Genomic DNA, 18,376 nt, shown 5'->3' on the forward strand with positions numbered 1-18,376 from the left:
TTGTGCAAAAATGCTAAGGAATAGTGCTCAGGTCCTGAATACAAGTCACAGGAGAAACACACACATACACACACACACACACACACACACACACACACACACACACACACCACAAGAAGAGGTAGAAGAGTGAATTGTGCTTAATTGCAGAAATGCATTAGAAGACATCATTCTTTAAAGCAAAGGAGGAGACATGGGTTTTCCAAGAACAGGGCCCATGCAGGACCATCATTTTCCCTACCTCCCAGCTGTAGTGAGGAACTTCCATCTGTCCTACAGGCCATATATAGCCTATCCAAATGGCTGTGGCAGTAATGACTGGTCCCTTGTAGACATATGGTCAATATCTACTGACTAAATGAATGACCAAATCCAAAAGAAAGAGTAACTCCCCCTACCATTCCCAACACCTGCAGAAAGACAGCTCTTGCAAAGAGAGAGTGTACATCATATTTGGGAAGCCACAGATTTATTTTCCTGGACAGAACTAAGAAATTATATGCAAAATGATGGAGAGGAAATAAAGAAGGAAAACAAAGAATGGTACTGGAAGCCTTGCCAGGATTTTAGTTTTAACCAATACTTTAATATTCTTATCCTCCTTTCTAATTACTGATTAAGCATCTATCCTGTGGAAAGGTACTATACCAGCACCCAGAGAAGGCTCTATGGATTCTGGAGGATTCCATAGTGAACAAAAGTAATCTTTACCCTCAAAAATCCTGGAGTCCGTTCATCCTGTGACATCCAGACACATACTGTTGTTGGCCATTGTTGTTCCAACAGTATTTAATATAGGCAAACAATTTGTTCAGCCTCAGACATAGATGGTTCCAGCAGTGAGCAGATACATCAAGTAAAAGAAGTTGTAACATGGAATATGATACAATAACAGACAATTTGGAGGCAGCAAGAAGGACTTAAAATTTAAGGAAGAACTTTCTGCCCAGAGGGCTGTCTGGGGTTTTCAAATGGCCAGTTGAATAGCTACAGAACAAACTCAAGTTTATTTACAGCTAGGCATCAGCCCAGGTCTGCCAGCTTCCTTGGCTTCCAGGTTAAATGATGAACTCAGGTAGTAGAAAAGATAGATACTGATTTTGTTTTGATTGGCCAGATTAAATTTTTCTTTTCTTTTCTTTTTTTTTAAAGTATTTATTTAGTGCCAGTGCTAGGGCTTGAACTCAGGGCTTGGGCACAGTTCCTTAGCTTTTTCACTCAAGGCTGGTGCTCTATCACATGAATGATAGCTCTATTTCCAGCTTTTGGTGATTAAATGGAGTTTCAGACTTTCCTGCCCAGCTAGTTTGAACCTCAATTCTCAGATCTCACACTCTTGAGTAGCTAGGATTATAGGCATGAACCACTGGTACCTGGTGACTTGTTTGTTTTTTTTTTTTTTCAGTTGGTTGTGGGGCTTGAACTCTAGGCCTGGACCCTATCCCTCAAATCTTCAGCTCAAGGCTAGCACCCTACCACTTGAAACACTGTGTCACTTCCAGTTTTCTGGAGGTTTATTGGAGATAAGAGTCTCCTGCCGGGATTGGCTTTAAAACCATGATCCTCAGATCTCAGCCTCCTGAGTAGCTAGGATTACAAGTGGAAGCCACCAGCGCTCAGCTTGGTGACATTCTTTTTTAAATAGATGATGTTCTTAGAGCCAAGATTGAAAGTAAACTTTATTCAAAATCTAAATCAGAATTGTTTTATTTAGAGACAGGTTTCTGAGGGTCAGATGACACAGAGAAAATGAACGGTAAAGCAGACAAGGAAAGAAGAGAGACCTTGCCGCCATACCTCCAACCACAGTTTTGTGAGAAAATACCTTGGTGTATTTCTGACATCTGAATTCTACGATCATGGCCTAAAAGAAGATTTTGGCCTTATTTTTATGCATCTCATATATTTTTCTCTTTCTCTTTTCTTTCTCTCTTTCTTTTTTTTTTCTATCTGTAGGATGATGGCCTCCCTGAAAATGAACATCAACTGTCAGTAGCTGGAAAGATAAAGAAGCATTTCAACACAGGCCCCAAGCCGAACAGCACAGCAGCTGGAGTTTCTGTCATAGCAGTAAGCATCTGAAATATCTACCTCTAACTTTCTAAAAGCAGCCCGCCTAAGGTACAGGCATTACTCAGGAGATTCCACTCAGAGACAGGGGAAACAGGTCATTTCTTTAGACAGCTTCCCCATTAATGCAGGAGAGGAAGTACGGGGCTTCTGTGTATGTGTGAATGTGTTTGCAGAATATTTCCCTGGGTATCACATCATTATCTGACACCTCCGGGGTGTCTTGCAGTATATATTAATTTCATGATTTTTTTAAAACAAAAACTTCCCCTACACTGGACTCTATGCCAATGCAAACTTTCTAGCTCACAGGAAAAGAATTCAGTGTCTTTTGTGAGGCGGAGCAGTGAGGGGTGGGGGTGTTGAGGTCAGGAACCTTAGAAAAGAAGCAAAACTGAGATGTGATCTAGCAGAGGTTGGAACACTACAGATCTTTATCATCGACCTAAAGAAAAGCCAGAATCTAGGGAAAAAGCTTCTACCAGATGATTTTTCAATGGGAATGAATTGCTGTGAACATCCAATGAAGTTACGATGTCTTGCTCCTTAGAAATTTCTGTTAAAGTGGAAAGTCTTTTTTTTTAACATTTATCATTTTATTGATGATGCTGCACGAGGATTTTTGTTGTTGTTGTTTCTGTTCTATACATACAGGCATATACTACATACGATTTGATAGCTGCTCTAGGCAAAGATTAAATTGGCCCAGGAAACAAAGAAAGCTCATACTTCTTTGGTGTCATATTCTAGAATAAATATATTCAAGTCCCAGATTACTTGAGTTTTTAATAATTTCCTCTTTTTCTCAAGTATGTAAATTCAAATTGCATATTCAATGTGAAAACCACTTGGGCTGTTTTTCCTTTCTGAACAAAGAACTTGAGACACTCTGATGTTGAAAATGTAGAAATTATTTATGCCACTCAGCCATTCCTTCTGCTCATAAGCAGTACAGAATGTTTAACTCTTTCTCTGGGTGTTTCTATTTTCTTTCTTCTTTTTCTTTCTTGTTTGACTTTGCTAGAGCTACAGATAAAATTAAAGATTAATAAGTGATCTATTTAGCCTGGCCAGTCCCAGATCTCAGTATTCAATATGATTCAATATGGGCTTCCAGAATTTGCAAATGGTACAAATGCATGTGTACATGCTGTCGTACTCTTTGCTTAATGTTTCTTAATAGTGAGGTTGCAGATGTGTGGGTGACTGGCACAGAAACAGACTGGCATGTAAACAGAAGGCATACTCTTTCAGGTGTTCCTCAGTACTGCTGAGGTTTAAAATTCTTAAGCTGGTCTTGCTCTCTCTCTCTCTCTTAATTCTTTCCACAAAGAACTTAATCCATAGCTGGTTAGAGTTTTTAGCTATCCACTGATCTCCAGTCACTTTTGCAAGTAGCAATCTCATCGGGATACTCAATGAAACCAGCTCTTCTATAGTCTTTTTTCCCCATTGTTCATTGAAGAGACAAGTGTTCCCCAAAACATCTGGTTTCAGTGGTTCATAATTTTATTTGGAAGAGGTTGCCAGAACGCTTGTCTATTAAAAGAACGGCTTTTCTGCTCCCACTCAGGTTTTAGTGCTGCTCCGCAAAGTGTCATTGTGTGTTTGCTTTCCTTTTTTCCCCACCCTGGTCCTTTATTTTCCTGAATCTGCTTAAAATTTCCTTGGTTGCTTTCTAATGGTTTGTTCACAGTATTATGGGAGTTCTATCATGAGTGGGGACAGGAACTTCAGGGTGATTTTCCAACTGATGGGCACTACAGATTGGGGAGGGGGGAGGAATTAAACCTGTATAAATTTTGAAACTTAACCTTGGAGTGTTTATTAAAATTTCTTCTAACTGGATCTCAAAACACTCCATCTAATATTTGAAGATCAAAAGTCTACTGACTTTTTCCCCCTCAAAGTTTCATGATTGGACCATTTGGAATTCAATTTGGAATGCAAATTTCTCAGTTTGTCACTAACTTGTATGGAAAGCAAATTTCTCAGTTTGTCACTAACTTGTTTTGTATGGAAAGCACACATTAATTATCTATGAAGTGTGAGGTGGCCTGAGTTACACATTGGCTGCATGTTTATTTAATGTGCCTTATCCACTACAGACGTTCAACTATCAACTCAGATTCAAATTAATTTTTGAGAAATAGATCTTTAAAAGTGCCTGGACAGCCCTGCAGCACAATTCACCATTCTGGTTAATACTTCACGTATGAAAGAGAGTATCAAGATCAATTTCACAGGCTGTTTTAGGAGAAACTGACCTGCCATATTATGTGCATTTGTATACTTTCTCCCACGTGCTTTTCTCTCAGAAGCACCCTACCTTCCACAAGAGAAGGCTTCCCAGGGAGTCCACAGGTCTCTGAATGGGGCTGGGAAGTAGAAATGAGTCTGGCTGGCTGCTTTATGACTTTCAGAATAGCATAAATCTTTTTTATTCTGTTCTTAAAGTGCAAACACTAGGCATTAGGGAAGGGGTCTGTCAAAAGATGAAAGTGGCCCTGGAATTAAATAATATTCATCCCCAAATCAAATGTGACAGCCCAATAACAAGATTCTGTTGTGAGACGGCATATATAGGTGAGTGGTAGAAAAAAATATATTCTATAATGCTGTATTCTATAAAAACCATTCTACCGTTTCATAATTCTATACACATATTGACTCATACCATTAAAAGTTCTGTAATTAGCATAACACACTATCATTTCTATTTGATAGTGTAGAAAAATTGATTTTGGTATGATTTTCAGACATAATTTTTTCATGCTCATTCATGCTCTTCCTGTACTCTATAGTATAATGAATTTTATTTTAAACTCCTTTTGCTATAGGAGTGAGTTTTTAAATTTACATGTGCCCTTAATAATCTATTTAAAAGCTATTAAATTGTGAGCCAGGCCGCCAGTGTTTTATTCTGTAGTACTAGCAACTCAGAAGCCTGAGATCTAAGGATCTGGTTTGAAGCCAGCCTGAGCAAGAAAATTTGTGAGACTCTTATCTCTAATTAACCACCAATAAACCAGAAGTGGAGTTGTGATTCAAGTGGGAGAGCACTAGCCTTGAGCACAAATGTTTAGGGGCAGCACCTGAGCCCTGAGTTCAAGCCCCAGGAACAGCACACACATATACAAACACACAATACTATTAGATTATAATGTCAGGTAATTTTTCCCTTCAAGAAATCAACAGTTACGTCAGTAGTTTTTACCTGGTATATCTCTCTTTAGTTACATGCTTAAGTTGCCTGCTACAGATCACAGAGGCTGAGAACCAGGATTTCTGACACATTTTTCCTTAAAATGACAAAAGAAAATGAACTATAACAAACACAGTCTATTCATAGGTATAATTCATGGCATGAGCAGTTTAACATGTATGTATGGTTCTGAACCATAGCAGGGTTTTTTTTTTGTTCTCATTGTCATTTGTTTCTTCTCTCTGCTCTCATGTCCTACATTAATAAAACCAAAGGAAGGACAAATGATAACTTCATATGAAGGCTACACACAGTCCTCCAGTTGGCCAAGAGAATGCTTACCAGCTGGAGATTGTGAGGGATCACAGGGAATTTCTGAAAGGAGGAAAGGTGTTCTGACCTTGGGTCAAGCAGTGTGATTAAGTGAAAGCCCATTACTGTCCATAGAATGGCAACATTTTGCCTCTTGGAAAGATCCCATTGTCCCTCTGCTAGCTTTCCCAGTAGTTAGGAGATTTAAAAAAAAAAAAAAAAAAGCAGGGAGAAGGGTAAGGGAAACAAAAGGTTATTAAAATGCAATTTATAGACATAAAATGGAATTAGAGATGACATTTTAACAGTGGACTTTGTGAGAGCTGAGGGAAGAGAGGGAGGTCTTATTAGATTTGCTCAGTTTGATGAAGAACCGATGACTAAGATGTCAGTTCCAATTTATTTTTCCCCATTTAAGGCTGTTTATTATTTTAACCAATAATTTTCCTAATGCTTTAAAGTTCTTCTTTTGCATTTTGCTCATGCAAATAGAGCATTTCTGTCTAATTGAACAAATCCATACTAATCAGTGTACATCTAATTGTGATACTGGCAATCAGTTCTGAAAATACCTCATGCCCTGTTATATGGCATATGGCCTGTAGATGGCGGTAGAGAACCAGTTACTATGTAGCCTTCTTTGTGGACTAATTCACCAGCTTGCTGAGAGCAAGCATGCTTCAATTTTTTTTCCTGTAAATAAAATAAAATATATGTTTCAACAACATAAAAACCTTACCTTGCTTTTCATGAATACTAGGATAGTCTAGTTTCTAACCAGAACACCAAATCTTTTGAGCACTTTTTCTTTTCTTTTTTTTTCTTTTAGTTAAAATGCCTAGTGCCCAGGCATGTTTTTGAAATGCCTTTGTGAATTTAGAAGTAGAAACTGTCAAGAGCATCAAACCGATGCGACACTTGAAAGAGCTCATGAGCCTCTTTCTAAAGAAAGGTGTACCAGTTGCTTCTTACATGGGCAGAACAGGTGGAAGAGGCAAACAGCATGCTTACTATTCTCTAGGTTTGAGAACGGACTCTTCGATCCCCAGGTAGCCAAAAGTTAACATCTTATTCAAGGATTGAACAACTTTGAGAACTTACCCTGCCTTCTAGTTATTTTACCTTTTGTTAAATTATAAACTCTTAATTACACATATGCAATTTACTATACAGTGAAAAACCTCATGTTATTATCCTTAGTTATACCAAGAAACTTAACTGATAGCTTTATATGATACCTCTTTAGTTCAGAAGTGTAACCAGAATTCATCTTTAAGAGTAGCTCTTCTTTTAAGGACCAGCTCTTAAAGAAAGAAATCCAGATTGCTGTGATTTGTGGATTCTTAAAACTTAATTCTTTCTCCCTTGTATTGAATAGTTTTGAAAGCCTTGCATTTAAGCCTCCTAGGGTATCATGGGAGGTGGGGAGTGAGGGTGGGTGTCCAGTCCAGTCTGCTTTCTCTTAGGTGGCTAAAGCAGATTTTGGAATTTCATTTGATTGAAAGCATTTTCCATTCTCTAGCCTATGAAGAGATATTTTTATCTTTTGAAATCGAGAGGGCCTTATTAAATGTACATTCAAAAACCTGTTTGACAGACTAGGTCTAACGAATAGGCCTCCAAGATATTCATGAGGGAAGATTAATGTCGTTCTTCGCCTTTGTATTTGCAATGTGCAGATTTACGATATTAGCTAGTTGCCCTGCAGAAGAGACATCGTCATTCTATATTACTTACAGAGTTAATGTAGAACAACTTGGTCTGGAGTCTTAATCCTTTAGCACAATGTTGATCCACTGAGTTGCCCCATTTCTCTCTGCTCAGCTGGACCACGGGTTTACCATCAAGAGATCAGGGTCTTTGGACTACTACCAACAACCAGGAATGTATTGGATAAGGTATGAGATGGTGCAGCTCAACAGTCAGTGTTTCCATGGCAACGTGCTGGCAGTCTCCATTAACCAGTTCCTTCAGTGGATAAACATGCTTTTGATTTGTTATCCAGTCCATATGCTGCTTTATCAGTTTCATTTTAATCTTGATTGAGATGCCACACCCCCTCATTCCTTTTTTTCACCCATTATTCACACTGACATTTGCCAGCTTTCTTTCCATTGCACATGCTCAGTATCAATTTTCCTTACGGTTAAAAGGACAGTATATTTCGTGCTGATGCCAAAGCATTTTGCCTGGTATTGCTAATTCAAACAATGATTTACAGTGCTCTTCTGTCCTTGGATAAATGGAAGAACAATAGCACCGTAGTATATATTCTATAGAAGTATATACTGTCATTTTAAAGTCATCAACCTTGACCTTCTTAGATGGATGAAACAATGCATTTACACGTTAGTGGTAGAAGCGCCTCCAAGTGCAGTGGACTAATAGAATGCATTGTGTGTGTCAGTGAGCTTGTGTTTTCCAAGTATCCACCTTTTTGTTTTGTTTTTGTTTTCTTGTTACCTCCCCCTACCCCACCCCCAGAAATCCCTCTATGTCCGAGCTATTGCATGAATTGACTTTTCAATATTTTGCAAACTGTCAGATGATTTAGCCGGCTTCTGCTCAAGCAAAAAGGTCTATGGGTGATGATGGTTTTTCTTTCATAGCAGGTTATGAATTCTATCCCATCATTTTCTATTCCAGTCAATGGCCCTGGCATTTTCTGCCAGGGGCATTGTGCATGTCCCTTTTAAACTATCCACAAACAGGATGGGTTTTGATGGTTTGAGAACTGAAGCCTTAGAAGTTCTAGGGAACTTCTCTTCTCTATCTTAATGTCTCTGAATTGGTCTCCAGGTAAAGCTCCCTGTCTTAATGTTTACTAAGAAAAATTCCACCAATTTTGGCCCTTCGTTTTTCTCAAGTGATGAAGTCTATCAGCAGTGATACACTGTCAGGCATTGTCTCCTGGATTAGACTACCAAGTTTTTTAAAGGAAAAATATATAGATACATGTGCATATATATTAGATATAATTTTAGCCTTTAATTATGTCTGCCTATTTTTTCTATCATGACATATCCCCCCCAAAAAAAGATTTAGACCAGCACAAAAGGGCTCACTCTGACAACTGTTCAAAATATACCAGTGTCATGATCATTTTCAAATCTGCTTAAAGCACAAAAATACCCAAGTCTCACTCACCCAAGTTATTTTTTTCAGGGAAGATTATTTGTATTTTGAGGATTGATATGCCCCATCAAAGTGCACATTCACCTTCTAATTTACTTAAGTAAATTAGTTTAATGGACTTAGAAAGAATTGGCTTTATTTTTTTTATCCTTGCTTGGCGTGGGAGGGAGTTGGGGAGGAGGTTGTGGATTAATCTGGATTTGCCTTTGTGCAGACTCTACCTTTTGCCTTAACATGGTAGATGATTCACCACATCCTTTACAGTTTTACAAAAAGATAATATAGAGGCAAACACGTGCAAATCTCATCAATGGATTTTCACAGACTGAACACACCCCTCTTAGCAGTTTGTAAATCATCTCAAAATATTCTCAGCACCCCCAAAAAAAACCCTTCCCAGGGCCTTTGTAGGACAGTCACTTCACTCCAGGGCTAAACATTGACCCCCAGAGTCTAGCCACTTTAATTAGCCTGGCTGAGCTTTGTACATCCTATAAATTGAATCATACCACACTCCAGCCTTGTTTAATTGTATGTCTTCTATCCTCAGGCACATTCACCAGACATATATGTGTAAAGTTGATATACAATTAGAAATACACATCAAGTATGTCTAATTACAGTTGTGTGGATTTGTACAATAAAATATTACACTCTGACATTCATCTCATCAAAACAAAAAAAAGGAGAAACCTCTAGAATTAAATGACTAAATTGGAAAGATTAAGGGTAGGTACGAGTTACCAAGTAAATCTACTAATTGATACCTGTGGCCAAGTATAAAAAGGCCATTTAACTAAAATTCTAGTGATGGCTTTCATCAACAGACAAAACGACACATCCCTGAATAATGGGCAAGAGCAGATGGGAGATAATCTCTTTTTTCTTCCACACATGAACTGCTCTGTTTTCCAGCTGGGGGCAGTAACAACAATGTTTATAGTTAATGCTGTACTAAACAGTGCACCCAGTATGTAAAGCTAAATGGGAGAAATGATGCTAAAATACTCATCGCCATCAATGCTTAATTAGGAAGTTTTATAATGCCATTTAGCCCCAGAACGAGCACACTCTCCTCAGCAATTGCAAATGCTTGCCTTTTATCTCCATGAAGTGGGAGCATTTGTCTAACCACAGTGGCAGCCAACTTCCCAACATAAACAATCATTACAGGCAAACATCCCCACTCCCAATTGTGGTGTTTACAAGCGCTTGTGGCTGTTTTCACTACTCTGAGTAAAGCAAGCTTGCATAAGGGTGTAAGCTGGAAAACCCATCTCTTTGGGATTCCTAGAATTAACAGGATCCTCTTCATTGAATTTGTGGGAACTCCATTTTGGAGAAATGGTGGTGATCCATTCACCTCTTTCTGTCCTTCACAGAGAGCTGCTCTCAAAATGCAGCAAGGGATGAGGGGTAGCAGGGAGGTTACAGCCTGCTTATCTAAGAAACTTTACTCCTGTCACCCAGAGTCCAGGGGAAGAAACTCCCTGGGCTATTTCCTACTTGTAGGGCTCATGAAGCCATTGCTGGTCCCTGAAGCAAGTTGCTAAAAATTATTTATATCCTGTTACATTACCCTCACCTCCTGAAGATGTGTCGTTATCCAAAAGGGACACTGTCACAGGCTAGTCTCCAGTGAGACTGGTCCCTGTGGCCAGTAGTATAGTCAAAGAATCCTGCATTTCAAGCACACAGAACAGGGTAGTACAATTAAGCAAAACCAGAATCAAGAGACCTCAGCTAAAAAAGCTCCCTAAGATGAAATGGGATAGTAAGCAAGGACAAAAGGATGGTTGGTTTCCTGAGCATGCCACGTCTAAAATGTGCATATTGGAGCACCATCCTGAAACAGTGAATAATGAGGCAGAGCGGTGGCAGCCGTGCACCATCTTCGCAGAGCTATTAAATGCTGTCATGGCTGGTTGTTAAAAGGAATGGGGTCGGTTAAATGCGTCTTGCTCTGTTCAGGTCTTGAAAGAATTGTTCCACGGAAGACAGGGAGGAATCTCAGTGTGGTAGGACAAGGGCTCTGGGGTGGATCTTGTCTAGCAGCAGCCAAATGCACACCGCATGTTGAAATGCACTGGGTTGCAGGTTGCTTCGTGGCAAGTTGCCTTGGCCTGGCTTTGCTGAGTGAGAACAGGCTCCCTGCTGAGTGGCAGAAGCTGCCAGAAGGTAGGGCAGATGCCTCTGTTCCAGCCAGGAATTAGCCACCCAATCACGCGCACACACACACACACACACACACACACACACACACACACACACACACACACACACACACACACACACACACACACACACACACACACACACACACACACACACACACACACACACCTCCTTGTGAGGCTCCCTCTGTAACAGAAAGACTTGGAGCTAAGTGTTGATATTGTTGTTGTTGTGTTTTAAGCATACATTTAATCTTCCAAAACCACTCAAACTTCAACCACAGGGAAGTCTCTGGAAACACTGAGGAGTAGTCTTGGAATTGTACTTTAGTACCCACCAGTGAGTTATCAGTCTAGGAAGTTCAAAAGTGGAGTGAACTCTATGCCTTTTATAGTGACATGAATGCTTGAAAGAAATGGGGGGAAAACAAACCATTGGGTTGTGTTTTCCCAAGTCAAACAGGTGGCTTTGCTGGCTGAGGATTTACTTTTGTTTTGTCTTCCAAGGCTCCTTAAGGGAAAGCTGCAACAATATAGATGGGTTATTGTTGTTGTTGTTTGTTCTTTGAGGCAGCCTAAACCTTGCTATGCAGCCCAAATTGACCTTGAATTTGGGATCCTCTGCTTCATCTCATGAATTTTAAGTGTAGAGTATGCCATAGCACCCAACACTTAGCTTATAGATCTTTTTTAAAAATTTTTAATAACGTTAGTTTTCTTGTCACTAGAAATAAGAGAATCTCAAGGCATTCTTACTCCATGGGTTAAATTGAAGTGATACTGTTTGTTTACCTGAGATTCTTCACAGAACTTACTAATGACTGAACGTTACATGGTAGCAGCATATTTATTTTGAGTTTATTTTCATTGTTTTTCATTGAAAAGTAAATGTCCAAACACTTTTCTACATATTCATTCCTGTCCCATTTAGGGACTGTTATTAGTGATATTCATAGTTGTGATTCAGACTTTCTTAGGTATAAATGTGCAGGAAAGAATTCAAAGAACTTAATCATAAGTACTGGCACACATTCGTATGAATATCTGCATATTAGACTTAGGCAATTCTCAAATACATATGAAACACAAGCCACTTTTAGAGTGACCTTGGGAAAGTCGCATTCTTCTCTCTGATTTTTTATTTTCCCATCTATTAAAAAAAGGAATAATGATAGTCATCTTCTAAAATGGTGGAAAGGATTAAATGTGCTGTGTGTGCACACGAGCCTTCACAGACCCAGCACATAGCCCCACTCATGTTTTCCTCTCATCCAAGAAAAAAAAAACTCACTTCTTGGAAGAGACAGATTCTTCTGAGAAAATTGGTCTTTCTCAAGATCAGAATCATGTGTTACAAAGGCAGCAGCATGAACCTTTTTCATGCTTTAATCAGGGTAAACTACAGACAAACATCTAATATTTTTCTTAGGTGTTTACAACAGTAAATTTCACTTCAAGTAGCCAAACTCTGAATGTTGTTTTGTAGAGTTGAATAAGCCAACTATGGTTAAGGAGCCACATCTGTTCCATTACCTGTTTTGATAAATAAAGTTTTATTGGAACAGAGCCACATAACTTCCATTTACATATTGTCTATAGCTACTTCTACCTTACAGTGGCAGATTTGAAAAGTTGTGTCTGAGACATATGGCCCAAAAGCCTAAAATATAAGCTGTCTGGCCCTTTTCAGAAAATGCTTCCCAACTGTTATTTAAAGGGAGAATGTTTGTAAATTCGGAGGTCTCACTTACTAAGAATGCAAGCCCCATGAGAATAGGAATGTGGCTTGTTAAAACCTGTATATCAACTACCTAGTAGAATTCTTTGCACACAGTAAGCCTTCAGCAAACATTTTCTAAGTTGCTGAATGAGCACTTAAACTCTCCAGAAAACCAAGGATGATTCTTCTCTTGATTTTCAAGATAGAGGTGCTTTGAAGACTTTAGAATTCTTTAAAAAAGATTAGACACTGAAACTGCATTACAGTATTCTAGGATGATGTACCATTCTTAGAAACTCAGTAGTAAGCATTTCAGAAAAAGCTGAAAAAGGCAATGAAAGGAGTTACCCCTGATTCACCTGCTGGGTAAGTTCAAAATCTGCGCAGATTTTCTGGGGGGTGCCACTTGTCTGTGGCAATTCTTTAGCAACTTAGCATGTTAAAAACCAAACAAGATGTCAGGAAATTAGGAGTTGCAGAGCAGAGGAAAGCATGTAAATTTTGTTTTCTGAAAGGCTGAAATCAAACCCCTCTAATGGTCAAAATAGCCCTGTGATGGGAAGCCATCAGAAACTCATGACAGACCTAAACCAGTTGGGATTTCCTTAAGAACCAGGTCAACAGGAAGAGGCTGATGTTTAAGATCGCTGATGCAGAAGTAGAAGATCAGGTCTCCCAGGAAAACGAGGAATACTTAAGTGAGTCACACCATGAAAGCAGCTTGAAAAGCTACCCAATTATATCCCATGTAGGCCATTTCCTGTTTCAATGGTCATCTTTTCTCTAGGACAAATCTAGACGATGTCTTCAGATTCTCTTTAGTTCCTGGCAAGGACTTCCAAAAGGATACAAATGCAAAACAAAAGGAAAGAGTAATAAGCAGGAGAGCAAGCCCAGTAAAAACGAGGAGGGGGAAGGAGATGTCCATTGATTTGTCAGTTTAATTTTACTAGCAAGCAAAACATTTCCGAAATGGCAAGCAAATCATAACTTCGTCTCTACAGAGAGAGGGGAAGCAAAGGAGAGAGTTCCTGAGATTAATGCCCCAGCACAGGCACACTTGGTTTTTTCTCCTAGGTAGTATGAATAATGGATGGCCTAAAAGGCAAAATGCACAATAATGTTCTTTTATTAATGAAATGAAGACTGTATGTGATGGCTAGCAATAAATTAAGAAACAAAAAAAAAAGAAAAAAATGAGGGAAAGCAGTCAGCGTTTGCCTTTGAAAAATGCAGTTACTTAAATCCAATAATTACTGCCACGACAGAACACATTGCCTCACAAATAAAATGAGGTACATCCCTTGTGAATCCTGCCTATATTTCTGCAGAGTGGAAATAATATTTTTGATCCATAGACTGCGAGGCCTATTGTTTGCAGAGGGACAACATCACCCATTGAGGTAGATGGATGATGTTATTAAGCATATTCATAGAATTTCATAGGTGAAAAGTTTCCCTGGGGAGCATGCCTAGTTGCCCCCCCACACCCTACTTCAGTCTGTGAAAGTAGAAACGGGGACTCAATGTATTTAGAAAACATACGCAAGGACACATAATTAGCTGAGCTAGGACAGAAAGCTAATTTTCTTGGCTTCTACCTACTGCTGTTTTCATAGGGATTAAGCTAAGGCTCTTAAGAATTACAGAGATGTAGGATGATTCTAAGAAGCAAAAACAAAGCTAATACTGCAGTTCATGTTCTTGATTCATTGCTGACCTCTCTTCTCCATTGCTATGCTTTGCCTATGCCATTGCATAGGATACCTCAGCTGGGTAGTTTGGGTGTGCTTGTGCTGAGTTCCCGATCTAGTGTCGGAAAAAAGGGATTTGGAATATCTGAGCAGAGTGTGGAGGACAGTATTATTTCACAAGGGTCAAGTCAGGCCAAATTCATTAGATGTATCTCTTGTTGGAATAAATCTCCTGGTTAGGTAAACACTGCCTTTTGTTTATTTATGCCTGGTGTGGAAGCAGACCCAGAAACATGATGGATTTTAATATCACCAATATTTCCAGCCACAGTGTATGCAGCCACCTGAATTGTGCTGGGGGTAACTGGCTTTATTTTTCCATTCCTCAATTTTTGCACTTGCTCTAGTAGCTGCCAGGTGCTCTATGATAGTCTTGTAGTTCGAGGTGGGGATATACAGCATTGCTTATGTGCCTGACAGGTTTATATTAGTCTGTTTCTCTATGTCATTTTATTTTATCAGCTCTCAGTGCCATTGACCATCTCCCCCACCTCCCCCACCTCCCCCCGCAGGCCAGTTTATAGCTCTCAGCCACTATATACTGTGGAACTTGGCATCGTGCACATTTTTGAAGGCACTTGGTTAAAGATTTGTATCTGGTTACCATTGGTCACCACCAGAATCTCAGGAAATTTCTTGCTAACCTGTGCTAATTAACACCAGCATGTGGTAATGCAACCTTTAGATTCTCTTAGGAGCTCTTAATGAAGTGGGAACTTCAGTGAGGAGGCATTTGGGATTTCTACTGCATTCCCACAAGTACTGGCTCCAACCCAGCCACAAACCATGAGCAAATAATGAATACAGTAAGAAATCTGTTAAGTCTTAGGTGTTAATGAAGCATCAAGCCTGCCTGTACTTGAGGTGATCCTCACCTTGTAAGGACAGGCAGTGAGGAGGAGATAGCCCCTTTTCTAAGACATGGATGAACACTTGGTGACTGACAAAGAGTGAAGCTGCCTAGCTCTGTTCATTCAGAAATGGCCAAGAATTTAAATTTGTGATGCACATTTCAGATACTTCAGATGCTTTGAAAAAGGTCAGCAGTTCTACAATACATGTTTAAGGACAAAATATCTCAAAGAGTGTCTAACAAGAGGTAGTTGTATTTTTATTGTGGAGCTCTTCCCTTCTAAGTAGTTCATAATTTGACTGCAAAAGATGAACTGCACGAGTTTTAGAACAAGTTAATTTTAGCATCATAAATAAACATCTATAGCTATCGTGTAAGGCCATGCTTATTGTGGTACGAAATTGGACCCTCATCAACATTGTAGAGTGGATAAGTGCATGAGTAGGAGATAATTTAAATTTTATCTGGCATTAAGAATTTGAAGCCGGGCACTGGTGGCTCATGCTTGTAAATCGTAAACTCTATCTCTAATTAACTACCAGAAAACCAGAAGTGGGTCTGTGGCTCAAGTGGAAGAGCACTTGCCTTGAGCTGAAGAGCAGGCCCAGAGTTCAAGCCCCACAAAAAAAAAAAAAAGAATTTGATCAGCCAAGCCTTGGTGGTTCGCACCTGTAATTTTAACTATTCAGAAAGCCAAGATCTGAGAATTGAAGTTTGAAGCCAGCCCAGACAGAAAAGTACATGAGACTCTTATCTTCAACTAAGCAGCAAAAAGCTGGAAGTGGAGGCATGGCTCAAGTGGTAGAGTGCTGGCATCAAGCAAAAAAAGCCAAGAAAGAGAGTAATGCCCTGATTTCAAGCTCCAGTACTAGGGTGGGGGGAGGGGAAAGGAGAAGAGAAGAATTTGACCATATTGAAAACATACATTATATTCTTAAATATATAGATGTATATATATTTATATCCCTTAATATATTCTTAATACTCTTAACTTCTTACTCTTTGGTGTTACAGAGTTGCTTTGGGTTCTATTCTTGTTGTTATTCAGTAAGTACATAATGCACCCCTAAAATTCTTTATTAATTAAGACACATGTAACACATGCCTAATATGAGTCCATAGTCTGCTAAGTATCCTGGGAAATAAATGGAGATTTCAAATTGTACCATAGAGGAATTTACACAGCACTTGAGAAGTATGTACAAAAAAGATAAGAGCTCAATATACAAGTAAGTCCCCAAAATTCAGCCAATACATTCTTGCCTGAGGGGATTATGTTTTGTTTTTTTAAAAAACAACAAAAAAAAAAGGTATGATGCAGTAAGTAAAATGTGATCAAGTCTTGGAGAATAAATAAAGTTGACTGGGCAGAGGAAAAGAAAGGTCCTTTCAGGTTGGTGAATAGCTTGAGTCAAGATATAGAGGTAAGAATAATTTAACTATATTCAACAATCTATCAGTTAGGGCTATTTTGATAACAAGTGAAGAAAACCCAAACTAAACTGTCTTAATCCCAATGGAAATTTATTAGGCTACATAACCAGAAAGGTCTATGGGAGAGATATGGCTTCTTGATAAATGGAGTAGCTACTCAGTCAAAGCTTAGTTTTTCTCTCTGTTCTTCCACCATGCTACCCTGAGTCTTGACATCATGTGGTACCAGGATGTAATAAGCAGCTCCAGGCCTATTGTCCTCTCAAAACTGGGTTTCATTGTAAAGATGAAGTCACAACAAGAGTTCCAACACATTCCACCACAACTAGGTTGTACCCATACTGAGTGAGTCATGAGTATGGAGAAATGCAGTCCGCTCAGGCTTGTTCCTCAACCTGGCCCTGCCCCAAAGATGGGAAGGTCACCCTCACTGGATTCACTATGGGAATAGAGTGATGTCTAAAGGGAAATTAAGATACAGTTCATTTAAGTAAGCAGAGTAACAGGTCATCTGTCCTAGAAGACCCAATGTCCATTGAAAGAAGACAATGAGCCTACTAATGTCAGAGAATCATTTTCAGTAACAACGGGAACTAGACACTGGAAATTTTTATTGCAAGGACAGTACCAGGGCTAGGACAAGAAATTAGATTTTATGAGGAAATTGTGAATAAATTGGACCTTCTGCAAATTGACCTGTCAGCGGTGTGCAGAATGTACTGAAGGTTGGACACCCCCGCAAGATACAGGTGACCTCTGCTGGACTTCCCCATATTTCAAAAGCCACAGAGTTCATAGAGTATCTGTTAGGTGCTATGAATGGTAGAGAACAATGAGATAACTCCAGGACTTGATCAAAGAGTCCACAAGGTGGTGAGGAAAGCGGCTGATCATATGGGAGGCAAGGCACATACACAGGACTATTATAGGAACCAAGAAGGAAGAAGCCCAACTAAGGGGGGACAGTAGTGAGTCTGGCTCAGGGAGAGGAGTCACCCTCTGACACATCTGTAGGGGCAATTAAGTTGGGAGCATTGGCCATTTGCTGCAGGCTCTGAGACTATTTAGAACATCTACCTGAGTAGACTACATCTCAGTCATGAGCCTTAGCTCTCTCTAGGTATTTGTAGACCCTGAAATTCAGAATAGGTTGAATTCAGTGGATCCTGACTTTTTTTCCTAAGAAAGTTTTTCTTTCTTTCTTTCTTTCTTTCTTTCTTTCTTTCTTTCTTTCTTTCTTTCTTTCTTTCTTTCTCTTTCTTTCTTTCTTTCTTTCTTTCTTTCTTTCTTTCTTTCTTTCTTTCTTTTTCTTTCTTTCTTTCTTTCTTTCTTTCTTTCTTTCTTTCTTTCTTTCTCTTTCTTTCTTTCTTTCTTTCTTTCTTTCTTTCTTTCTTTCTTTCTTTCTTTCTTTCTTTCTTTCTTTTTCTTTCTTTCTTTCTTTCTTTCTTTCTTTCTTTCTTTCTTTCTTTCTTTCTTTCTTTCTCCTAACCAGTAATGTGGGAACATCCTTGATTTTTAGCCTTTGATTCTGCCTGGGTGCATTTCTCTCCCTAACCCACACTGAATGAAAACAGGAGTGATATACTGGCTCCAGGGTCTCTATTTTATTCTATTTCAATAGATTTCGGAGTAAATAGGAGGAGTGAGTTCTGTTCTTAGCATGGTAACTGTGGGAAAGTCTCTCCACACCTCAGTTACCAGCCTGTAGAGACACAGTGT

At 39.2% G+C, this 18,376-nt stretch overlaps 1 protein-coding gene across 4 annotated transcripts in view; it reads left to right on the top strand.

Annotated features, from left to right (window-relative positions):
• Window positions 1-18,376, top strand: part of Dclk1 (doublecortin like kinase 1) — a 348,060-nt gene that overhangs the window by 320,518 nt on the left and 9,166 nt on the right. For 3 of the 4 annotated variants that reach the window (XM_070002971.1, XM_070002969.1, XM_070002972.1), the window contains one exon: window positions 1,957-2,070. In XM_070002971.1, coding sequence (XP_069859072.1) covers window positions 1,957-2,070 — 114 coding nt within the window. Of the gene's footprint in view, window positions 1-1,956; window positions 2,071-7,411; window positions 7,486-18,376 lie in introns of all 4 variants that reach the window. The other variant, XM_070002970.1, reaches the window with a different exon arrangement.

Source organism: Dipodomys merriami, unplaced genomic scaffold, assembly GCF_024711535.1.
Source record: "Dipodomys merriami isolate MVZ:Mamm:240054 unplaced genomic scaffold, mDipMer1.0.p SCAF_6, whole genome shotgun sequence".
Classification (NCBI taxonomy): domain Eukaryota; kingdom Metazoa; phylum Chordata; class Mammalia; order Rodentia; family Heteromyidae; genus Dipodomys; species Dipodomys merriami.